The sequence below is a fragment of the Rhinolophus hipposideros genome (genome assembly GCF_964194185.1).
Source record: "Rhinolophus hipposideros genome assembly, chromosome: 1".
Taxonomy (NCBI): Eukaryota; Metazoa; Chordata; class Mammalia; order Chiroptera; family Rhinolophidae; genus Rhinolophus; species Rhinolophus hipposideros.
The window spans coordinates 55,013,350-55,033,761 of record NC_138047.1 but is presented as its reverse complement, the minus strand read 5'-3'; the positions used below and the strand labels follow the sequence as shown (position 1 = coordinate 55,033,761).

At 38.9% G+C, this 20,412-nt stretch overlaps 1 protein-coding gene and 1 pseudogene across 3 annotated transcripts in view; both read left to right on the top strand.

The window, feature by feature from the left end:
- The window catches only part of SDAD1 (SDA1 domain containing 1), a 29,354-nt gene extending 15,549 nt beyond the window's left edge, over positions 1-13,805 (top strand). Inside the window, exons 12-23 of one of the 2 annotated variants that reach the window (XR_013994738.1) lie at positions 480-537; positions 2,241-2,299; positions 3,024-3,100; positions 3,913-4,010; positions 4,117-4,193; positions 4,673-4,799; positions 6,264-6,358; positions 6,496-6,686; positions 6,796-6,880; positions 7,664-7,825; positions 10,324-10,527; positions 11,434-13,643. Coding sequence is in view for 1 of the 2 variants with exons in the window: in XM_081070244.1 (XP_080926370.1) it covers positions 480-537; positions 2,241-2,299; positions 3,024-3,100; positions 3,913-4,010; positions 4,117-4,193; positions 4,673-4,799; positions 6,264-6,358; positions 6,496-6,686; positions 6,796-6,880; positions 7,664-7,825; positions 10,324-10,371 (1,077 nt within the window). In the remaining variant the exon portion in view is untranslated. Of the gene's footprint in view, positions 1-479; positions 538-2,240; positions 2,300-3,023; positions 3,101-3,912; positions 4,011-4,116; positions 4,194-4,672; positions 4,800-6,263; positions 6,359-6,495; positions 6,687-6,795; positions 6,881-7,663; positions 7,826-10,323 lie in introns of both variants that reach the window. The other variant, XM_081070244.1, reaches the window with a different exon arrangement.
- A 2,544-nt stretch (positions 13,806-16,349) lies between these two features.
- On the top strand, positions 16,350-19,393 carry LOC308497326 (homeobox protein NANOG-like; annotated as a pseudogene). Its single transcript has 2 exons — positions 16,350-18,276; positions 18,417-19,393. The product of its transcript is annotated as a homeobox protein NANOG-like (transcript).
- Positions 19,394-20,412: the final 1,019 nt, after the last annotated feature.

Here is a 20,412-nt window from a genome sequence, read left to right as displayed (position 1 = left end):
TATTGAGATTTTTTTTTAAATTAAAGTTTATTGGGGTGACAATGGTTAGTACAGTTACATAGGTTTCAAATTATTCAGACTTGAATGACTATTTTGCCCATTGCTTTGGAGCCTTAATATCAATGCTATTCCTTCCTATAATCCTAGTTATCTTTGAAGATTAAAAAATGAGTTCTACAGCCACACCAGTTTTAAAAGTAGAAGGATGTTACATTTTGGTTACTTTTCCCCTCCCTGGTTTATTCTGCATACTCTTTCTTGTTCCTTGATAGAGTGTGGATAGCAGCATAGCCTTCCTTTGCTTGATTAAAATAGCACATTGAATTATCCTGGGGCATCAATCCTTCTTGAGAAAAAAACAAAAGTAAAAAGCAATTCCCAACTAGTTGAGCTTGGTGATATAAATGCATTATGGAGAAATGAAACTCTACAGCTTTAGTCACGTATATATTCAAATCAGTGCATTCCGCTTTCCACAGCTTTTTCTCTTCAACTTCTATCCCTTTGTGCAAAGGTTTCTGCAGCCCCACCAAAGAGGTAAGCTAGTCACTTGCCATGTTACTTTGGTTGTCTTGGGTTAGAATAACGATCTAGTCTTTTGTTCTGGAATTATTAAAGATAAGAGTTAGGAATGAGGTGTGTTCTGTTTCAGAGAAGAAGAGAGAAACCCTTATGCTTTCCAAAATCTGCCATGGGTTGGTTACTTGTCTGCTCGTCAACTTTAAGAAACAGTTATTTGGGGGGGGGGGTGGGAATTGGTTTCTCAAAGCAAGTCTTTTGTATACTAGTCCCCCATTATTATTGAAGGTTTCATTTTCTGCGGTTTCTATGGTCAACTGCAGTCCAAAATATTAGATGGAAAATTCCAGAAATAATTCATAAGTTTTAAATTGCATACTGTTCTGAATAGCATGATGACATCTCTTGCTGTCCCATTCCATCCTGCCCAGGACATGAATCATCTCTTTATCCAGCATATTTACGCGGTATATGGTCCCAGCCCATTAGTTCACTTAATAGCCATCTTGGTTATCAGATCCACTGTCAATGACATCACAGTGCTTGAGTTCAAGTAGCCCTTATTTTACTTAATAATGGCCCTAGATGGCAAGAGTAGTGATGCTGGCGGTAATTTAGATATTCTAAAGAGAAACCATAAAGTGCTTCCTTAAGTGAAAAGGTATGTACAGTATAATAAGATATTTTGAGAGAGAGACCTCATTCACATAACTTTTATTATTAGTGATTGTTGTAATCTCTTACTGTGACTGATTTATAACTTAAATTTTGTCATAATGTATGTATGTATAGGAAAAGACACAGTATATGTAAGGTTCGGTACTATCTGGTTTCAGGCATCCACTGGGGGTCTTGGAATGTATCCCCTGCAGATAAGGGGGCACTACTATTAGACTTAAATACTCGTGGAAAATTCTAAAAAAAGAAGTTTGAACTTTTACTGTACCTTTGTAATAGATGTCAGGATTTTTATCTTCCTGCTTTTGTTGTTCTTATGTGTATACTCAATTAAAAATAACATAAAAGCAGGAAAGAAGAGAGGTTATTTTGCCTTTGAACTTGAACTAAGGTAGGAAGGAAATGAACCTTTATTGAACATCTAACATGAGTCAAGGAGTGTGCTGAGTGTTTTACATACATCATCTCATCTAAGTCTTACTTCAGTCTTGTGATGTGTAGAAAGAAAAAGACCAAGGTCACTCAGCAAATAAATGGCAAGTTAGAATTCACATCTCTTCTTTCTTTGCCGGAGGCCTTGTTCTTTGTATATACTGCCCCTTTGAAGGGAGAGTATGTGTATATATGTATGTTTGTATTTATTTATGTATATAGTGATTTCTAGGCTGGGCACTGCATTAGACGCTAAGAACATAAAGCGACATCCTCACCTTCATAGAGCTTACCTATGGAAGGAGATCCAAAGAGTGCTCTATATGATTTATCTAGATGAAGATAAATATTTTGAGGACAAAGAAAGCAAAGAGTAAGGGCAGCAGAGGATGCTGGGGCAGATTCTATTTTAGAATACATGGTCAGAAAAGACTTTTTATAAGGCAGCAATTGAGCAGGGACTGCAGGGAAGCCAGGCGGTATCTGGGGCTTGGGTGTTCCAGGTGGAATAGCAGCAGTACAGCATTAAGGCCAGAATGTGCTTGCCATGTTGCATAGTTCTGAGAGGCAGAGCAATAAACCGTGACCTTTCTGATCTCTTATATTTTTAGAAGTAACAAAGATCCTTCTGTTTGCTGCGCAAGCGTCTCATCACTTAGTACCCCCCGAGGTGAGAACTCTCATTTATTTACTTTTTTCATCACCAAAAAGGATTTGTTCCAAAAAGAGAAAGAAAGCATTGCAGTTTCGTACCTGCAGACAAAGTGAGCCAGGAGCACACGCGAGTTGAGAACTCTGAAACCTTCTGCCTGGACCTAGTGCATGCGTAGCAGTGCCACTATTCAGTGTGTCATGGGGGCTTTTCCCACAGGGATTACTGTTCTTCCTGCCCTCTTTTTTTTAAAGTGAATAGAAGAGACACTAACTCTTAAGGAGATATACACAGAAGTTTAGTTACAGAAACAAAATAAATTTAGTATAAAAAGTGAATTTGTTATGGACAAATTGTTGAGAATTCTGATTTTGTTTAATTGCCACATTTTAGGATATCAAGAATCTAAGTAAATCTATAGCGATTATTTTTCAAAACTGGTAATTCTTTGATTAAAACAGTATTTGGATCAGATTATCCTGGGTCAAAGCCATTTCTTTATTAATCCATAATGGAAAACAGTATTAAAAGAGAGCAAAATGTAATCTGAGGATACCCAAGAAGAATGAAACCCAAAATGGAGTATTTGTATTTCTGTCTTCCTCAGTCTTGATTCCTCTAACTCCCAATCTGAAGGTGGCGTGCTGTTTTGCCTACTTTGAATAATGTATTGTTCTTCATCCTCAGATGTCTGAGTGGGCACAGACATTTCACCAGCGCTCTTCTCTTCTTCCCAATGCAGATCATTCAGTCCTTGCTCATGACTGTGGCCAACAATTTTGTTACCGACAAGAACTCTGGGGAAGTCATGACAGTAGGGTACGTAGAACATGGCTGGAGGCACTGGGTGTGTTGATAATGAACTAGGTTTGGTTTACATGACCAAGGTACAAGATTTCAGCTGGCAACGTGACCTCTGGGAAAGCAATTTAAAATATACTTCAATCTTCTCAGGAGGTGTTTGGTATTTTGATTTTATTGGCCAGAATTTTGAGGAGAGAGACAGAGAAAAGATATTTTGTGTCTCTATCAACATTTTGTTATTTTACTAGCTTTAGTCTTTCAAATGAATGATTGTTTGGCAATCTAAGCTTTTTTTCTCCTGTCTCCTACCTTAAATTCATCTCTTCCCCTAGAATAAATGATGTGTTATGGAATCATTCTTTAATCCTTAGGCAGTTCAGTGGCTCTTTTGATTCATTCAAAAACACTTAATGACTGTGAACACAGGTTTCACGATTGTCTAATATGTCCCTAAAGCTAAGCAGTATGTTAAGAGTTGCTTTTTATGGAATTATTGCTGGGATAACAGCCCTAAAGACCTTTAACTTTTCTTATTTTACTTAGTTCCTTTTCCCCTTAGAGTTGGGGAGTAAATGCTGCCATTATTTATTTTACAAGGAAGATATTGTTTCTTATTCCATCAGTAGAGGAAATGGTAAGCTATCTGATACAAAAGCCCTCTAAGGCTGCCCACCCTGACATTCTTTACCATGCTGCAGTTTTAGACACCTAAGCCCTATGAAACCCAACTGCTCTTCCTTTTGATGTGGTCTTTTTAGGAAATCTTCTTAGGTTGAACCAAATGAAATTTCTGTTTGGAGTTTTGAAATTCACTTTTCCTTTTCTAGAATCAATGCAATAAAAGAGATAACAGCTCGATGCCCTCTAGCCATGACTGAAGAACTTCTCCAAGATCTGGCTCAGTATAAAACACACAAAGATAAAAGTAGGTTGCATATTATTCTTTGTAGACCGAAGAATATAGAGTGATTCATTTTTTATCTCAATAGACTCTTTGCTCTGGATTTCTAATTAAAGGTACTGTTTTACAGATGTAATGATGTCCGCTAGAACTTTGATTCAGCTCTTCCGAACACTGAATCCTCAGATGTTGCAGAAGAAATTTCGGGTAGGTAAAGCCTGCATATGTTTATCTAAAGGTGTGTTTCCAGAAGATGAGAGTAACTTTCTACAGTTTGAGTTTTAGTATTTGTGAGTTTAGTATTTGTGTTGGAATCCCAAAAATCAGTCAGTAGCTGATGCCAGTATTGAACAGGCTATTCCCCAGCCAGATACCACCTCTTTGGAGTTGGGAGGAAAGGGAGATGCATGTCTGTGACAGGAAGAGACATAGTGATGTCAAGACTTAAGAATTGGAACAGTTATTTTCTAATGACTGCCAGTTTCCTGATCAGAGGAGAACAAGAAAATAGTGGGCAGAGTTCTAGCTGAGGGATTTACTATGACCCAAGTGGACTGTTACTGTCATTTGATTACTTCCATTTTCTTGTGATTCTCCCTTCGAAATTCATAATCATAGAGAATCCTTTTCATGAATAATGTTTTGCAATCTAAGGACTGTATTTAAAACAATTTCCTTTCCTTTAGGGTAAACCTACAGAGGCCTCAATAGAAGCAAGAGTGCAAGAATATGGAGAATTAGATGCTAAATATTACATTCCAGGAGCAGAAATTCTGGAAGTTGAAAAAGAAGAGAGTGATGAAAACGATGAAGGTTCATTTTCATTTCACCATTGCTCAGGACAAAATCACTCCTGTATCTTTATTGACCTTGAAATCTTTATGCTGTTTGAACACTCATTCAATAGATTTTTATTGAATAATGACTAGTGCTAAGCACTGGTAAAAGCATTGGGGATCAAATGGGCATGGTTCCTGCTCTTAGGGTACTTACATGATAGTGTAGGAGATGTCTTTTCATGTTCTACATGGTAGCTGCCCCTTATCAAGTGTATGCTGGTCACTTGGAAAATATAATGATTTTTTGTTTGTTGTCTGGGAAAAAAATGATGAGGATTAGTCCTTAGCAATCCTCACAAATTCTCCTGTTGAAGGAGACGCTTGTTAAACTTATTGAAGAGTTCTTGAGGAACTCCATTCTGATTTCTAGGGTTCACCTTTATTACATTGGTTGCTGAAGTCCTGTGTTCTTCCTGTTTCAACAAAGCTTTCTTAAGCATTAGCTGTGGGCTGGTCACTAAATGCAATGGTGAATGATGCGGTTCCTGCCCTGCGGGACCTTTCATAAAGAGCTGAGCAATGAAGTGTTAACAGGATTTATGATTGGAGTGGGACATGAGGTCAGGAGAGAGGTCAGATCTACCTCAGAGGTTCAGAAAAGGCCTCAAGGAGATGGTGACCCATGAACTGTATCTTGAATTGTGAGGAATGGTAGAATAATGGAGACTTTCCAGGCAAACTGAGCAAAATCCTGAAGGATTTCAGGAACTATTGCAGTATAGGATGCAATGTGGAATATAGCAAAATACCAGGCTAGAGATTGAGTTGGGCCTTACCGTGAGTGGTTGTATATATGCCATACGAAAGAACTGGGACAATGTCTTATAGAACTGGGGAACCACCGAAATTGCAGGTATCTGTGATTTTGAAAGCTTACTGGGGTGGCTCCATTCAGAACTCTAATACCTCTTTATTGAGGTGTCTGCAAGATTCTTTTATATCCAAAATCTTCCACCGCAGTTCTCTAAATGACTGTTTCTAACTAGCTTCTAAAAACATGTGTCAATATGCTTAGATGAGTTAGATACTTGCTGCATGGCCAAGATAAGTGTACAATACAGTTTCGATGGACAGTTTGGTGGAAAGAACATGGGCTCTAGAGTCACACACGATTTGCATGATTTCAGTGTAGACTACATTTTCGAACAGTGCGGCTTGGGGCAGGCTACTTACTCGAGAGTCTGTTCCTCTTCTGTTGATTTGTGAGGGTTAGAAAAAGTGTACAGTTTTGGCTCAGGGTACATACTTAGTGCTTATTCCCCATCCTTTAATTACACAGATGTGACTTACTTAACATAAACTTTGCTCAATTCTCGATCCGGAGAGCATCTGTTTGAGGTTCATAACCTTACTTCCTTTGGCTTGATTTATCTCAACTTAGCATGAGTGCTGAGCGTCAGGCGAGCATCCTAACCGCCCGTGTGTGTTTCTCCCACAGATGGCTGGGAAAGCGCCAGTCTCGATGAGGAGGCAGCGGACGATGGTGAGTGGATTGACGTGCACCACTCCTCCGACGAAGAACAGCAAGAAATCGTAAGTCTCAAGATTTCCCTCTACCAGCACATCGTCACTCTGTTGTTGATTAAGACTTAATTTACGCCGGGCCTTCGTGGGGGTTAAGTTCTCCCTTGAGCCGGTAGCCATGTAAGCCTTTGTTGTGTGCTCTCAAGTCCAAGAGGCTGAACAGCATGCCCGTGGAGGAGCGGAAAGCCAAAGCTGCAGCTGTCAGCACTAGCCGAGTTTTAACTCAGGAAGACTTCCAGAAAATCCGCCTGGCCCAAATGAGGAAAGAACTCGACGCTGCCCCCGGGAAAGCCCAAAAGAGGAAATACATTGAAATAGACAGTGATGAAGAGCCCAGGTACAACAGCACGTACACCAGCTTCAGTCAACTCACATGAGTGATGCTGAACGTATTAGGGAAAGGCATTCCACCCTTGTTTCATGTTATATTTATTTCTTCACCCCAGGGGCGAGTTACTTTCTCTTCGGGACATTGAACGTCTTCATAAAAAGCCAAAGTCTGACAAGGAGACTAGACTAGCAACTGCAATGGTAAGTGAGGCATGCCTTTCCCTAGTTCTTTCAACAGAAAGCAAAGGAATGAAATGTGACCCAGAACTTGCATAGACACAGAATGGCAGTATTTGGCTTTAATGTTATAAATAAAGGTATAATGAACATAGAGTAAAATGCACAGATCTGAAGTATTCAGTTAGATGAGTTGTAACAACTAGATAGCCCTGTTAGCACCATCCAAACCTGCTGCAGAGCACAGCAAAGCACTGTTCCATGCTTGTGGTTTCAGGGAGGCTCCTTACATTTATCAAAGCTGTTAGAAAAGCAGGGGAATGTTCACAGGCATGAATGAAAAGCCAGAGATGGTTGGAGTCTGCCTCTGGCAAGGACTGTGGCTGTTTGTGATTGCACTCTGCTCATATTTCCAGCTTCATTCTCTGTACCCTTACCTCTTTTAGGCACCATTTCTACTGAAGTGATGTGGAGCCATTTAAAAACCCATGTTCTTTCTCCTCCACACCTTTGCATATACTGTCCCTATTTCCTGCAATGCTCTGCCCTTCCTCCCCTACCCCTCAGCATGAGAGCCGTCATCCTGCAAAACCAGCTGAGGGGTGTCCCTGTCTAGGAAGTTCTTCAGACTTCAGCAGACTGAATTGTGACCCTTTCTTCCACTGAGCTCCCCTGCACTGAGTCACTGGAGAGCAAGGGCTGCGCTCCTTTGCTTTGTGTCCTTGACATCCAGTGGAGCACTTGGCACAGAGGAGACGTTCTATTGATTAGATAACTCCTGAACTGTTTCTGTGTGTGTGTGGCTAGGCTGGAAAGACAGACCGAAGAGAGTTTGTGAGGAAGAAAACCAAAATGAATCCGTTTTCCAGTTCTACAAATAAAGAGAAGAAAAAACAGAAGAACTTCATGATGATGCGGTATAGCCATAACGTCCGCTCGAAAACAAAGCGTTCCTTCCGAGACAAGCAGGTGAGTCCAGCTCGGCCTGATGTGTTGTCTTTCTAAGACGCCTGTACGTCTGGGATGCACTTGGCCTTCTGAAGACCTAGCGTTCTGTGCGCCTTGGGATGAATGGGGAGTGTCACTGGATGGGTGGGAGGTAGGGGGGGCATGGAAATCCTGGGCCTGACTTGCTTGGGATTCATCCGTGTGACCAAAGGGGAGCCTGTGTTTCTCCTCTGTAAGTACACGGGTGCAGCAAGCTAGCTGATCTCTGAGGTCCATTCCCTTGCAGAAATTCTCGGACATTTCTTATGGGAACTAGAATAGCAAAATTAACTGAATAAGGATTTTTGAGTGCTTATTATATACCTGATACTTTTTTTTAAAAGCAGTAATTGTGTGGTAATATCTCAGAAACAGTTTTAGTAAAGCAATGGAAACTAAGTAATTCTGTTGTCGTCTTTATCTTTTTATATGTTCCCTTTTGCAAAGTCTTTATGTTTACAGGCCATTGATATTTCATTTTGTCCATTTTCAGTCTTGGATGGTTCTGTGTTGGGCTTATTTCAGTAATTCACTCTAGTAAAACAAATTTATGTTTTAATGTCTTCCTCTACTGGGAGTGTACTGGAGTCTAACTATATTCTGAAAAATGTGCAGGGAATCAGGTCAAGGGTAAAGTTCCCACATTCTGAACCAGAGTTCAAAATGCCAGCCAAGGATGGCCCTTCCAGGCCTAACTGTAATGGCCAGCCCTCCCAGGGCAGTGCTCTGTGGGAACCAAGTCAGTATTAACTGAATTAAGGTGCCCTTTAAAGTTTACCTGTCTGTTTATGTAATCTCTCTAGTTCTAAGCTGTGTTTAACATTATGTAAGTAGTAAAGTGACAGCATTTTGAATAGAAGTTGTTGGAATTGAGGGGAAAGAAAAGGTGCCATTTAAGATTTTAAATCTTGCCCATTTAAATTTATAGTTGAATTGATTAATTACATTAGTTTATCTTCACCAGCCCTTTGTAAGAGTATGTGTGAGGAAATAGCAGTAATAGTTTGTAGGCCTTGTTTCATTAATGAGGTTTTTATGACATTGCTACATTTTAGCTAAGGGTGTCCCTGCACTCCCTACTTCCTGTTTTTTTAGCATGCCTATTTTTGCATGATAGAGAAGCCTGGCTTTGTTCCTTGTCAGCATATTAATTGAATCAGCATACAACAATATGAACAGGTCGAGTGATCAAACCAATTTTACAGATGAGAAAATAAGATATTTATAGATGAGTGTGATTAAGTACCTCCTTAGCCATAGAAATTAGGTTAAAATGAACTGGTTAATTTTTAACTCTACCTTAAGTATTCCAGTTACTCTGCCTGTCTACAAAGAAATACCAACGCCTGGGTATGAGCTAAAGGCAAGGAGTCAATAACTTAAAATCATAAAATTTAACCTTTAGACATAGAGCCAGGAAGCTCCTCTCCCCCTACCCCCGTCCCCATTCCCCTCCAGAAAAAAGAAGTGAACACACATCTTACTAAAATTCAAAAGTCAGAGATCTTAAACAGTTCCTAGGAATCAAAGAGTGGTTAATGGGAATTAATGGTATAGTAGCCACCACACACTTAAGGTGTATATTGACCTTAGTTATCTTTTTTAAGGGCTTTCATAGGTTCACTTTGAACATTGGTCCTTCTGTCTTCTTTTTCTCTAGATCTTAAGTTCTTCATTTTTAAATTTAGGAACCTAGCTCCTGTGGATAGGGGAGGACTCCAGGGGATTAAAGCCTGGAACCAGGTCAAGTAGAATACATAATTCACTGCTATCATCTTACATACATCCAACACAAAATTAAACAAGTTACAAATTAGCCCATAGAAGTTTTGACTTAAACCACAGTTGTCAGGTTTTGATTCTGAGTTAATTTCTTCATACTTGAGTCATTTTATAAATATTAAGTGCTAGTATTTGCTCACTGTAAAATTTTCTTAGTTCATTTACTACACTAAACAAATGCATTTGAAAATCTGCAAATAAGGGAACATTTTTCTTTGTTCCCAGTTGTACCTTATAGAGTTATCTTAAATCTACACAAGTGCTGAATACTGTTTTAAAATCTTTAAATGGTCCATGTGTGCTATATTTAGTAGAATATATGTCATCTTGGAAAAGGTGGTTGTGAAAACCGCATCTCTAGACTATTGAGAGCTGTATGGACCAGAGAAGTCCCATACATTATTCCTGCAGACTGCATCCTCCAGACCCTGTATTCTGTAGCTGCTCCTGTTTTGAGCTTTTGTCCCAAGAGGTGGGAACAGGAGTCAACAGCTTTGCCTATTTCCTTTCTAGTAATAGGGAGGCCCCAGCCTGGTTACGGATTTGATCTGTTTTGGAAGATTTCACTATTTGTAATTTATCAGGATGATTTATTGACTTCACTAAGTGTTCATTTTGGTACACTTCCATATAACCAAATTAGTATAATGGGGTACCCAAGTGTTACCATGTTTAGATATATTTTTTTTATCTTGTAGTTGGCGCTACGAGATGCACTTTTGAAAAAGAGAAAAAGAATGAAGTAACCTGGACAAGCAAGTTTCCCATTCCAAGGAGAATGCTGAATTTGTGTCATTTCTCTGAAAATGAGTAAATCAAGAATATTAATTTAAAAGTCCAGAAGCACTATATTGTGAAAACCAAAGTAAATTTGGTAGCAGTTTGGTGTTTTTATTTTGGAGGTGGGTAGTGGTGGGAGTGTTTGAAACGTAAATAGTAGTGGTGCTGTAAAATCGTTTTCATTTAGCGTTCATGCAAAGAGTAAATTATTGAGTGCCTACTAATTGTCACTATAGATATAAAAATAACCATAACCCGTCACTCAAGGCATTCACAGACTATTTCGGGGATGTGTGCACAGATATGTATATGTGTATTTACCATGCAGTGTAAATAGTTCTCTAGTAGAGATAGGTCCCTATTTCTGTGGGGTCACAGAGGCCTTACAGACTTACTCTCCAGGGGATGGGAGTTACGTATTCTTTTAAAACAGGACAATGTTACAAGAGTAAGAGGTTCTTACTTGTAAATAGGCTTACCTGCTAAAAACAGGTCCCTGCTGTACAGATTTTGGGTAGACAGTTTAGCTCTTTCAGTCCATCCAAAAGTTATAAATATTTTTTTGAATGCCAGATAAAACCCTCGCTTTTTAAATTGCCTTAAGTAGAATAGTAATTGTGGAGTGTCTTTAGATCATCACTTAGGCTGCTCACTCTTCCATAGAGGAAAACAAAATGAAATTGGTTTCCTTAGCCTTTTTCACCTTGTAGTATTTTTAGCCCACTGTTGGCCTTGTGTCCTAAAAGCCTTCTAATATCTGATAGATACTCTTGTATGTGTTGAGTGTCTGTGTTGGTCTCTCTTCTCTACATATGCTTGAGTAAATTTCAGGGGACACAGAAGCCATGGTCTATCTCTTTGCAAGTTGTTGCATTTGGAAAGCTTGGTGTCCTTTACCTCAGATTTCTTAGACTATATTGTGGTAGATGAGAAAATTGCTCTATATTACTTTAAAGTAAAAAGTGATTTTCTGCCCACTCAGAATTAGAAAGCAGCTTCCAAAACCACTTTTCTTGTTCTCTTTCCAGTGTCTTCTGTTCACTTTCTGAGTTCAACTTCAGTTTTATTTGAATGAAACTTTGTGACTTTCCCCAAGATGCCCCAGAGCACTGGGGATTGCTTGTGAAGAACGTAAGGCGTAATGATTAAATTGCACTGGCCTGGTGAGGGGAGCTCTCAGAGCCAACCCCAGCAAGCTCAGTGTTTCACAGAAAGTGTCTGATGCGAATTTGAATGTTTCAGACTGAAAACTGCTCTTTTTCTTTTCTTCTTTTTGCATTTTCGAACTGAGTAGTTCCTCGTGTCTAGCTCAAGAGAGGTAAATAAAATTCAGAATGGCTTAGCAACTAAGTCCACGGCTTTGTTGCATGAATTGTGATGGTGCTTAGAAATTTCGTCCTTCGCTAGACTGCTCCATCCCACTTAGATGGCAAGAGGCCAAAGTCCAGTCTGTGTTCTGACTTGTGTTCTTCTGCTGTGGCTTCACACTGCTCTTAACTGAGGTTTATATGCGAGATAGAAAAATATCTGGCTTACATGGGTGCAGTCTTAACTCTGTTTATTTCTTTAACCCCACAGTATCTTATTTCTGATTCCTTTTATTATTTTGTGACTCTTGAGAATATTTTCTGTTTACTGTAAATTTGAAGATCAGATCCTCACAACGTTGGATGCTGCCAGCAAAGGCAGAGTGACCTTCCAGGGTGACTTCTACCTTGAAGAAATCACCAGGGTCTCAACTTCAGCTTTTCAGTCTCAAATTTTCGTCAACACCAAGAATGGATCCATTTCTGGGATGAACTCACACTAAGTTCATAATATATATAAAGTGATGTATAAACCTAGAATGCTGATGTACAATTATGTAGGTGATCTTAGCAAGTTCCAGTAGAAAATAAGCTATATAACAGGCAGTCTGTTCCCTGCCATATCCCCAATGCTCAGCAAACATTTAAAACACGATTTAGTCCCTAACTGTCTATTTTCTCTCTGTAAATATAATACAACCTACCTCACTGATTGTTTTGAGAATTTTGAGAACTAATGTTTATAAGCACTTAGCATGGTATTTGCCACAAAGTAAGCATTCAGCAAATTTCTCATCAAATATTAGATATCTGTTAAGTTTTTATTTTATCTTTTGCTGAATTTACTTGAAATGACAATTGCGGTTACTACAAGTATTTGTTTTACTCCTCATCCATGTGGGAGGGAACTAGTTGGAAATACACAAATGTATGTTGAATGCTCACTATGTGCAAAGCTCTCTGCTAGGTATTATGTGGGTTGTTCCTTCAGGTAGAAACTATAAATCCAGCGGAGGAAATAGACTTACAAAATGACTATAACACAAGGCCGCTTATAGAGTGATCAAAAAAGGCACAGCCGAGGGCTGGGGGCATCCTGACGAAGGGGCAGTTCAGCTGGCAGGAGGGTGAAATGCCTGTTTGCTGACAAACATGCTTGGGATGAATGGGGCAGCAGTAGGGAATATATTCCTGAATCATGAAAGAAAATGTTATGGTTTAAAAGTTGGTACAGTTTTTTAAAGGTTATGGTTAATGAAAATTTTTTCATTACTTCATATTCTAACTCTTTGAAAATTTGTAACCTATTAATATGTAAAGTGTTATGTGGCATCTCTGTTCACCAGAATGTTTAATCAGTTGGAATATTCTGTTCTTCAAACTGTTTTGGAGAAACACTTTTTAAAACTGTTCTACCAAATGACATCCTTTCATTATGTAAAAATAATACTGAAAATTAACTATTGCTTACATAATTTCAGAATGTATTATATGAGATTTTAAAAAGATAATGAATATGAATAGGAAGGTAAGATGCTGACATGGAGCCTTTTCTCTTTTATAATGAAATAACTTTTTCTCTCCTAGTACGTATAGTCTTTGGTCTGCATTTGCAAGCAAGAAGAAAGCACAGCTAATTGTGTACTATTTAAATACATACATTTGTATAGGGCACTCCTTATGTGGTAATCTTATTTCCTTCCACAGATTCTGTTTTCATTGTTTTGTGAATTCAATCTCAATGTGGAAATGATTAACATATGATTTGTCCATATGATGGAATATTATACAGCCATTAAAATGTTTATAATAGGAAATGCTTATAAATGAAAAGAACAAAGCACAAAAGGTTATAGTATAATCAATTACCTATGAGAAAATAAATAACATCATAACAGGGGACATAATAAAAGCCTAAGAGGAAATACACCAAATGTTAAGCTTGTTTTTCTTTGGTGTTGGTATCATGTGTGAGGTTTTTTTCTTTCTACTTTCGAATCTACTTTCGAAAAACAGTGTACGTGTTTTTACTTATGTCATTGTGTAAGAAACAAAATATTTGAGGCCAGGAAATAAAGGTGCCTTAAAACTCACTCTTGTGAAATTAATTAGAGAGGAATGTACTTAAAGCAAGGCAAGGATTGGTGTGAAATACGCCAGAGGAGTTGTGGTCTCACCTTCTTAACTACTCTTCCTCTTGTTTCCTGGCAGGGTGCTAGATGGGACCCTCTTCTAGCCAGCAATACCAGATGTTAGCAAAAGTGCTCAGTTAGCACAATCTTTAGGGAAAATAATTTGTGACATGCACCAAGAGCCTAAAAATTAGTCCGAACCTTTGACTCAAACCTACTTCTGAGAGTCTCATCATAGAAAAGGGTCCAAAATGTGGCAAGAGATGTGTTTGTTCTGCTGCAAGTAATAGAATATGTGTCTAAAAATAGACTAACCAAATTGGCACGAAAAGTCTGGAAGTAGCCAGTTGCTGGTTTGCCCAGTGATGCCCTCAGGATCTTGGCTCCTTTTCTGCTTTGTCATTCTTAGTGTGTGGAAGCCAGACTCTGGATTCAAATGCTGTTTCTGACACAGCTGCAGGGACACAGGCAAGTTAACAGTGAAGATAATACCTTTACCTTCATAGAATTTCTTCTGTGTTTAAGGCAACTAGAAAGGGCATTGCAACATCTGTGCCTTTTACTAGGAAAGCAAAAGCTTTCACAGTAACCCTGTAATAGCCTTCCCTTACGTTTCATTAGCCAGAAATGGGTCACACGCCTACCCTACAAGTAGGATTATTAGCCTCTCAGCTTAGATGCACCATAAACAACCCAACAGAACTGGGCTTCTAAGGAAATGGATTTTGGATAGGCAGCTAGCGATGCTTACCACACACAAGCTGTAGGAAAATAGTAATTGCAACTTAATTTATAGTGGCAAAAAATGAGTGCAAGAAAATAAAATATAGGAAGAGTTAAGCAACTTGGGATATAGTTACTAGATGGAATATTCCACCATTAAAACAATCAGTCTGGTAAAAAGGTAAATAATGTGGAAAAGGTTATGCTATTATTTTAAAAAGTAAAGTATAAAATGGTTTTAAGACACACATTTTTCATATTTTTAGTTGATGGGATGTGTCTCAAAATTTTTGCAACCAAATGAGACTTGACATAGTTGTCATTGCCTGCACATTCACAGACTTCATCTGAAAATCTTCGGTTGACATTTACTAAGATCAAGCAAGGACCAGCATCAAAATTTGCAGGAGGGAAGTCAGTAGCTTATAAGGAAATTCCAGAAAAAAATAGATGTATTTTGAATTTTTTAAATTTTTTACTGATGTGTAATATGTACATAAAAGTACAAGTACCATTAAGCTCACTGAATTTTCACAAGTTGAATACATCCCTGTAATCAGCACCCAGACCAAGAAACAAAACCTTAGCAACAGTTTGGAAGCCCTCTTATGAGTGGAGAAGAAATGTTGCATCACCGAAGTTAATGGCACAGAGAGTGAGGTGTGGGAAAATCGTGGGCATCCATGATGCCAAGTCAAACAGGACGATTCAGGAGAGTCCAATTTTGAATGCAACAAAGCTTATGTGATAACCAGTTTGTTTCACTTTTTGAAACACGTATAAGAGTAAATAGGACTTTTAAGTATCTATGATAATAGACTTAAGAGGGGTCTTTATATATTTTTTTTCAAATCCAGTAAAAAAACATTGTGGCAGCAAGTTTTTCTTTGAGATGCATAAAATAATGGTGCCTCTTACAGCTTACAATTTTGTAAATAGGCATATGAAAATAGTTGCTTTGTGTGGTGGGTATATACTCGTAGCTGATTTGGTTTTCTTTTTCTGTACATGTTAAGTACTACGGTTCTCCAGAGAAGTAGAACCAATAGAAGTGAGATGATAGAGACAGATGATGGATAGATTGATTGATTGATAAATAAGGAATTGGTTCGTTGGTCACAAGCTGGAGAACAGGAAAGGTGGTGGTGTAATTCAGTCCGAGACTGAAGGGCTAGAACCAGGCCTGCCAGTTCTCAGGTCAGAAGAAGATGGTTGTCTCAGCTCAAGGGAAAAAAGCAAATTTGTCCTTCCGCTGCCTTTTTGTTCTATTCAGGCCCTCAAGGGATCAGATGAGGCCTGCCCACACTAGTGAGAGTCATCTTCCTTAGTCTACAAAAATACCTCTTCTGGAAAGACCCTCCCAGACACACTCAGAAATAATGTGATATTTAGATGGTAATATTCCATTCTACTTAGCTATCTGGACATCCCTTAGCCCAGTCACATTGCCACGTAAAATTAACCATCACAAAACATTTTGTAATGCTGCTATAAAACGGCAAACGTTAAAAAAAAAATCTAAAACATTACTTCCAGTTCCATTCTTAGCAAGATCCTGTTTTGGAGTACCTGCTATTTTTAAGTCCTAAATTAATATCAAATCCAGGAGTGCTTTAAAAGGGAATTTGACCAAGTGGAAAGGTAAACTGTGGACAAAATGGGAACCTAATTCTAGAAAATGTTACAAAAGGAGAAGTTTAAAAGAATTACATGAATAAATTATGATGTTTCACTTCTGGTTTTAAGGATACGTAAATCTTCCTCTTAAAATTTTTTAATAAAATTTTAACATTTTAATTGTAATATTTTTGAACATACAGAAAAATGTAGAAAATAAACATCAATCTCAGATTTATTCAATGTTAATTTATACCATACTCTTTTTTATTTTAAACAGAACTAAATATAAAGCCCCACTCAGCCATTTTTCCTTCCACCTCTGAAATTGATGCCCCACCATCCCATTCCCACCATGAGGGAATTGAACTATGGCAGTTTTCAAATGAATCCACATATTCTTGTGGATTGAACTGGCAACCTTGTTGAGAGCAGCTCCCCGCCCTATAACCAACTGAGCCATCCAGGGGTCCCAGTATGTAGCCTTTTCAGATTGGCTTCTTTCACTTAGTAATATGCATTTAAGGTTTTTCCATGTCTTTTCATGGTGGGCTCACTCGTTTCTTTTTAGTGTCGAATAATATTCTATTGTCTAGACAAAGTCACCTAATGCATTGCTCAAAACATCCCCAATGTTAAGAGAGCATGACTGTATTAGCAAGAAGCCTCAGTTCCTTTCTGGCTCTGGGTAGAAGGTCTCAGTTCCTCAAATTAGGGACCCTTTCCATAGGACTTCCTTCCTTAGTGATCTCAGAACATGACAGATGGTTCTCTTCAAAATGAGCAATCCAACAGAGTGCAAGGAGGAGGCCACAATATCTTTTGTGACCTAGTCTTAGAAGTCAGACATCATCACGTTGGCTATATTCTGTTCATTAGGAGCAAGACAGTATAGCCCACAGTCGGGTGTTTGGGGAGGGGGTGCAGTGCGTGGGGAGAATTAGTCTCTACCATTGGAAGGGAGGAATATTGAATATGTGGCTACATTAGAAAACTGCCACACTGCTTTTAAATTGAACAAAACGAGATGCCAGCAATAAAAAATATGATACCCCATGTTTTTAATACAGATCATCTACCTTCTTGCATTCCCCTCAGAAGTAGTCTTTAAACTGGAGGCTCTGGTCCATAGATAAGCCACGAAATCAATGCATAGCATCTCTGAAATATGCACAGCATAGAAGCAGCAGAAAGGAGAGGGCTCAGAGTTTTGCAGTTTCCGATCTCCCTTTTAATCTTTGTTTTAAATTGTCCCATAACATATCTATTAGTAGAGGAATAATAGATTATATAAAAATTATATTTAGCTCAGCCTAATTGTGAATAACACCTGTTTTACCACACTGTAGATTTGTTCACTCAATATATTTTATCACGGTTGTTTTGGAAATATTGTATTTGGACCTTTTGCTAGATAGGGCTGGTTGGGTCCTGTTAGTGCAAAGGTGACACACTTCATTCCATCTTTTCTATACTTTCACATCTGGAGACCTTCGTTATTTCTCTAAGCGCTTCTACCTAGATTCTTAAGCCTGGGCATTTCCTACAACCCAGCTGGTTGTTTTTTTTTTCTCTCTCCTTCAACTCAGCAGCATGAGTGTGGATGTGGCTTGTCTCCAAAGCCCGCCTTGCCCCGAAGCATCCAATTCCAGGGAAGCTTACAATTCAGGGAAGCCTGAGATTTATGGGCCTGAAGAAAATTATGCATCCTTGCAAATGTCATCTGCTGAGACACTCCACACACAGACCGTCTCTCTTCCTTGCTCCATGGATCTGCTTATTCAAAACAGCCCTGATTCTTCCACCAGTCCCAGAATAATACTACCCACTTCTGTAGAGAACAGCACAGGGAAGAAGGAAGAGAAGGTCCAGGTCAAGAAACAGAAGATCAGACTGTCTTCTCACAGACCTAGCTCTGTGTACTCAGAGATTTCAGAAACAGAAATATCTCAGCCTCCAGCAAATGCAAGAACTTTCCAACATCCTGAATCTTAGCCACAAACAGATTAAGACCTGGTTCCAGAACCAAAGAATGAAATGTGAGAGGTGGCAGAAATACAACTGGCCAAAGAATAGCAACTTTATGATTCAGGTAACAGGAAACTTATTTTTCTACTCTTTCCTTTCAATGACTTTTTAGTTTTGTCCATTGCTGAAGCATACAGCCCCAGCCACAGACAATTCTGATTTCCTTGTACCCTTTCAGTTAGTTAACCCACCATTCTCTTTCAGAAGGGCTCAGCAACTGCAGAGTACTCGGGCCTTTCTTCCGGTCACCAGGGATGCCTTGTGAATGCTTCTTGTAACTTTTCAGTGTGGAGCAACCAGACCTGCAGTAACCCAACTTGGAACAACCACTCCTGGAACAGCCAATCTTGGAGCTACCATTCCTGGAACAGTCAGACCTGATGCCACCAAGCCTGGAATAACCAGTCTTGGAACAACCAGGCCTGGAACAATCAGTTCTACAGCTGCGGGGAGAAACCCTGCCGCCCCAGATCCAGTTCCAACAAAATTGACTTGTTAGTGATTTGGAGGCCGCTTTGGAAACTTCTGGGGAAAGCTATGATGTGATACAGCAAACCCATAAGTGTATAATAGCACCCAGCAGATCATGGATTTATTCCCAACTTACTCCATGAATGTACACAGCCTGATGATGTGTGACAATGGGTATATTATTCAATCAATTTGGGCAGTGGCAGTATCACTTCTAGGATTTTTCTATGTATCTCTGCCTTGATATATCCTGGTTCTTTCTCATTACGCCTATTGTATCAATTTGGAGGGATGGGAGTGGGGTATGACTGGAGTCTAATCAGAGGTTTCTGTAGCCTTGCTGTAAGCAAAATGATAAAAGATGTCTCTGGCTACAGACAACTAGATATAATAACATTTTGTATGGTTTTAGGACCTAGAATCTTATCTTGAGAATAGAAAGTATGTAAAAGTATAAAGATGTGTGATGAAGGATTATTCATATTTTCTGGGGTTGGGAGGCTTGTTAAAAAAACCTCAGCTCGGGTGAGAGGTTAATAAGCTATAATATAATGTGCTTCATTGATTTCCTCTGCCCCTTTTCCTGTTTTACTATAACCCCTAATTTGTTTATTAAGTATTTGTAAAAGATGTTTTTGTACTTTGCTGTAGCATGATGATAGTAGCAGTTTGGCTGGTTGGTTTATAAATTTAAGTACAAAAAAATAAAACGTCTATTTTACCTTTTAAAAAAATTTGTATTTGTTTTAAATTTTTGTCTTTTTAATATCAGTCTTGAAGTGATTGGAAGTCACTTTTTTTTTTTTTTTTTTTTTTTTTTAATGCAAGTACACCTCTTTGAACTCAGCTAATCTGTTTGCTGCCTTGGCGATTTTCTCAATGCACCTGTGGCTTAAGCAGGCAACTGCTGATACTGAGGCTTTGAAAATGAACAAATTAAAACCTGGGTTTTAGATTTTATGCAACGACCAGGAAAAAGCAGAATCAGGCTTGAAACTAGCTCAGTAAGTAACATGCAGGCCATAAAAATGTGGGTGGGGGTTGGGGGAGAGGAAGGGAACCAGCGATAATGATGGTGTATTCATTTGACAAGGGGGAAAAAAACCCCTGAAAAAAAGAAACTTTCCAAGTTTCCTCTACACGTGGACTCTATTTTACCTACGGACGATTGTGCTAACCATCCAGAATGTCCCAGCCTTACTAAGTCATCCTAAGACTTACAAGTTTTCTGTCTCCCACATATTGAGAACGCAGAGGCGAGGGGAGGGCCCATCAGGTTAATGATTGTGGAGGTGGAATTTGGATTCTGACAGCCCGGCTCAGAGGCCAGCGCACCGGCTCGCCAGCGCTGTGAATTCCTTAACCTTGGGTAAATTAACCTTTACAAGCCTCACATTCTTCATCAAAAAAAAAAAAAAGAAAAAAGAAAAAAAGAAAGAAAGAAAGAAAGAAAAACGGGGATGGAAAGGAGAACCTGTCTTTGGGATTGTTTTGATGGTTAAATGAGATAGAGTCGGCAAAAATATTTGGCACGTAAATGTTACCTTTTTAGCTTTTTTTTTTAACTGAAGAGGTGGGCGTGTTGAACAGAAAAAGCTCTCCTTTCCTTTATGATATCCTGATAAACCTTTTTAGAATTTAAATAGGAGCAAATGCGGCAGACAGGGAGGTGTGGCTCCCTTTTACCACAGTAGGACTGCTGCTCCCTCTGCGCTGCTGAAAACCATTA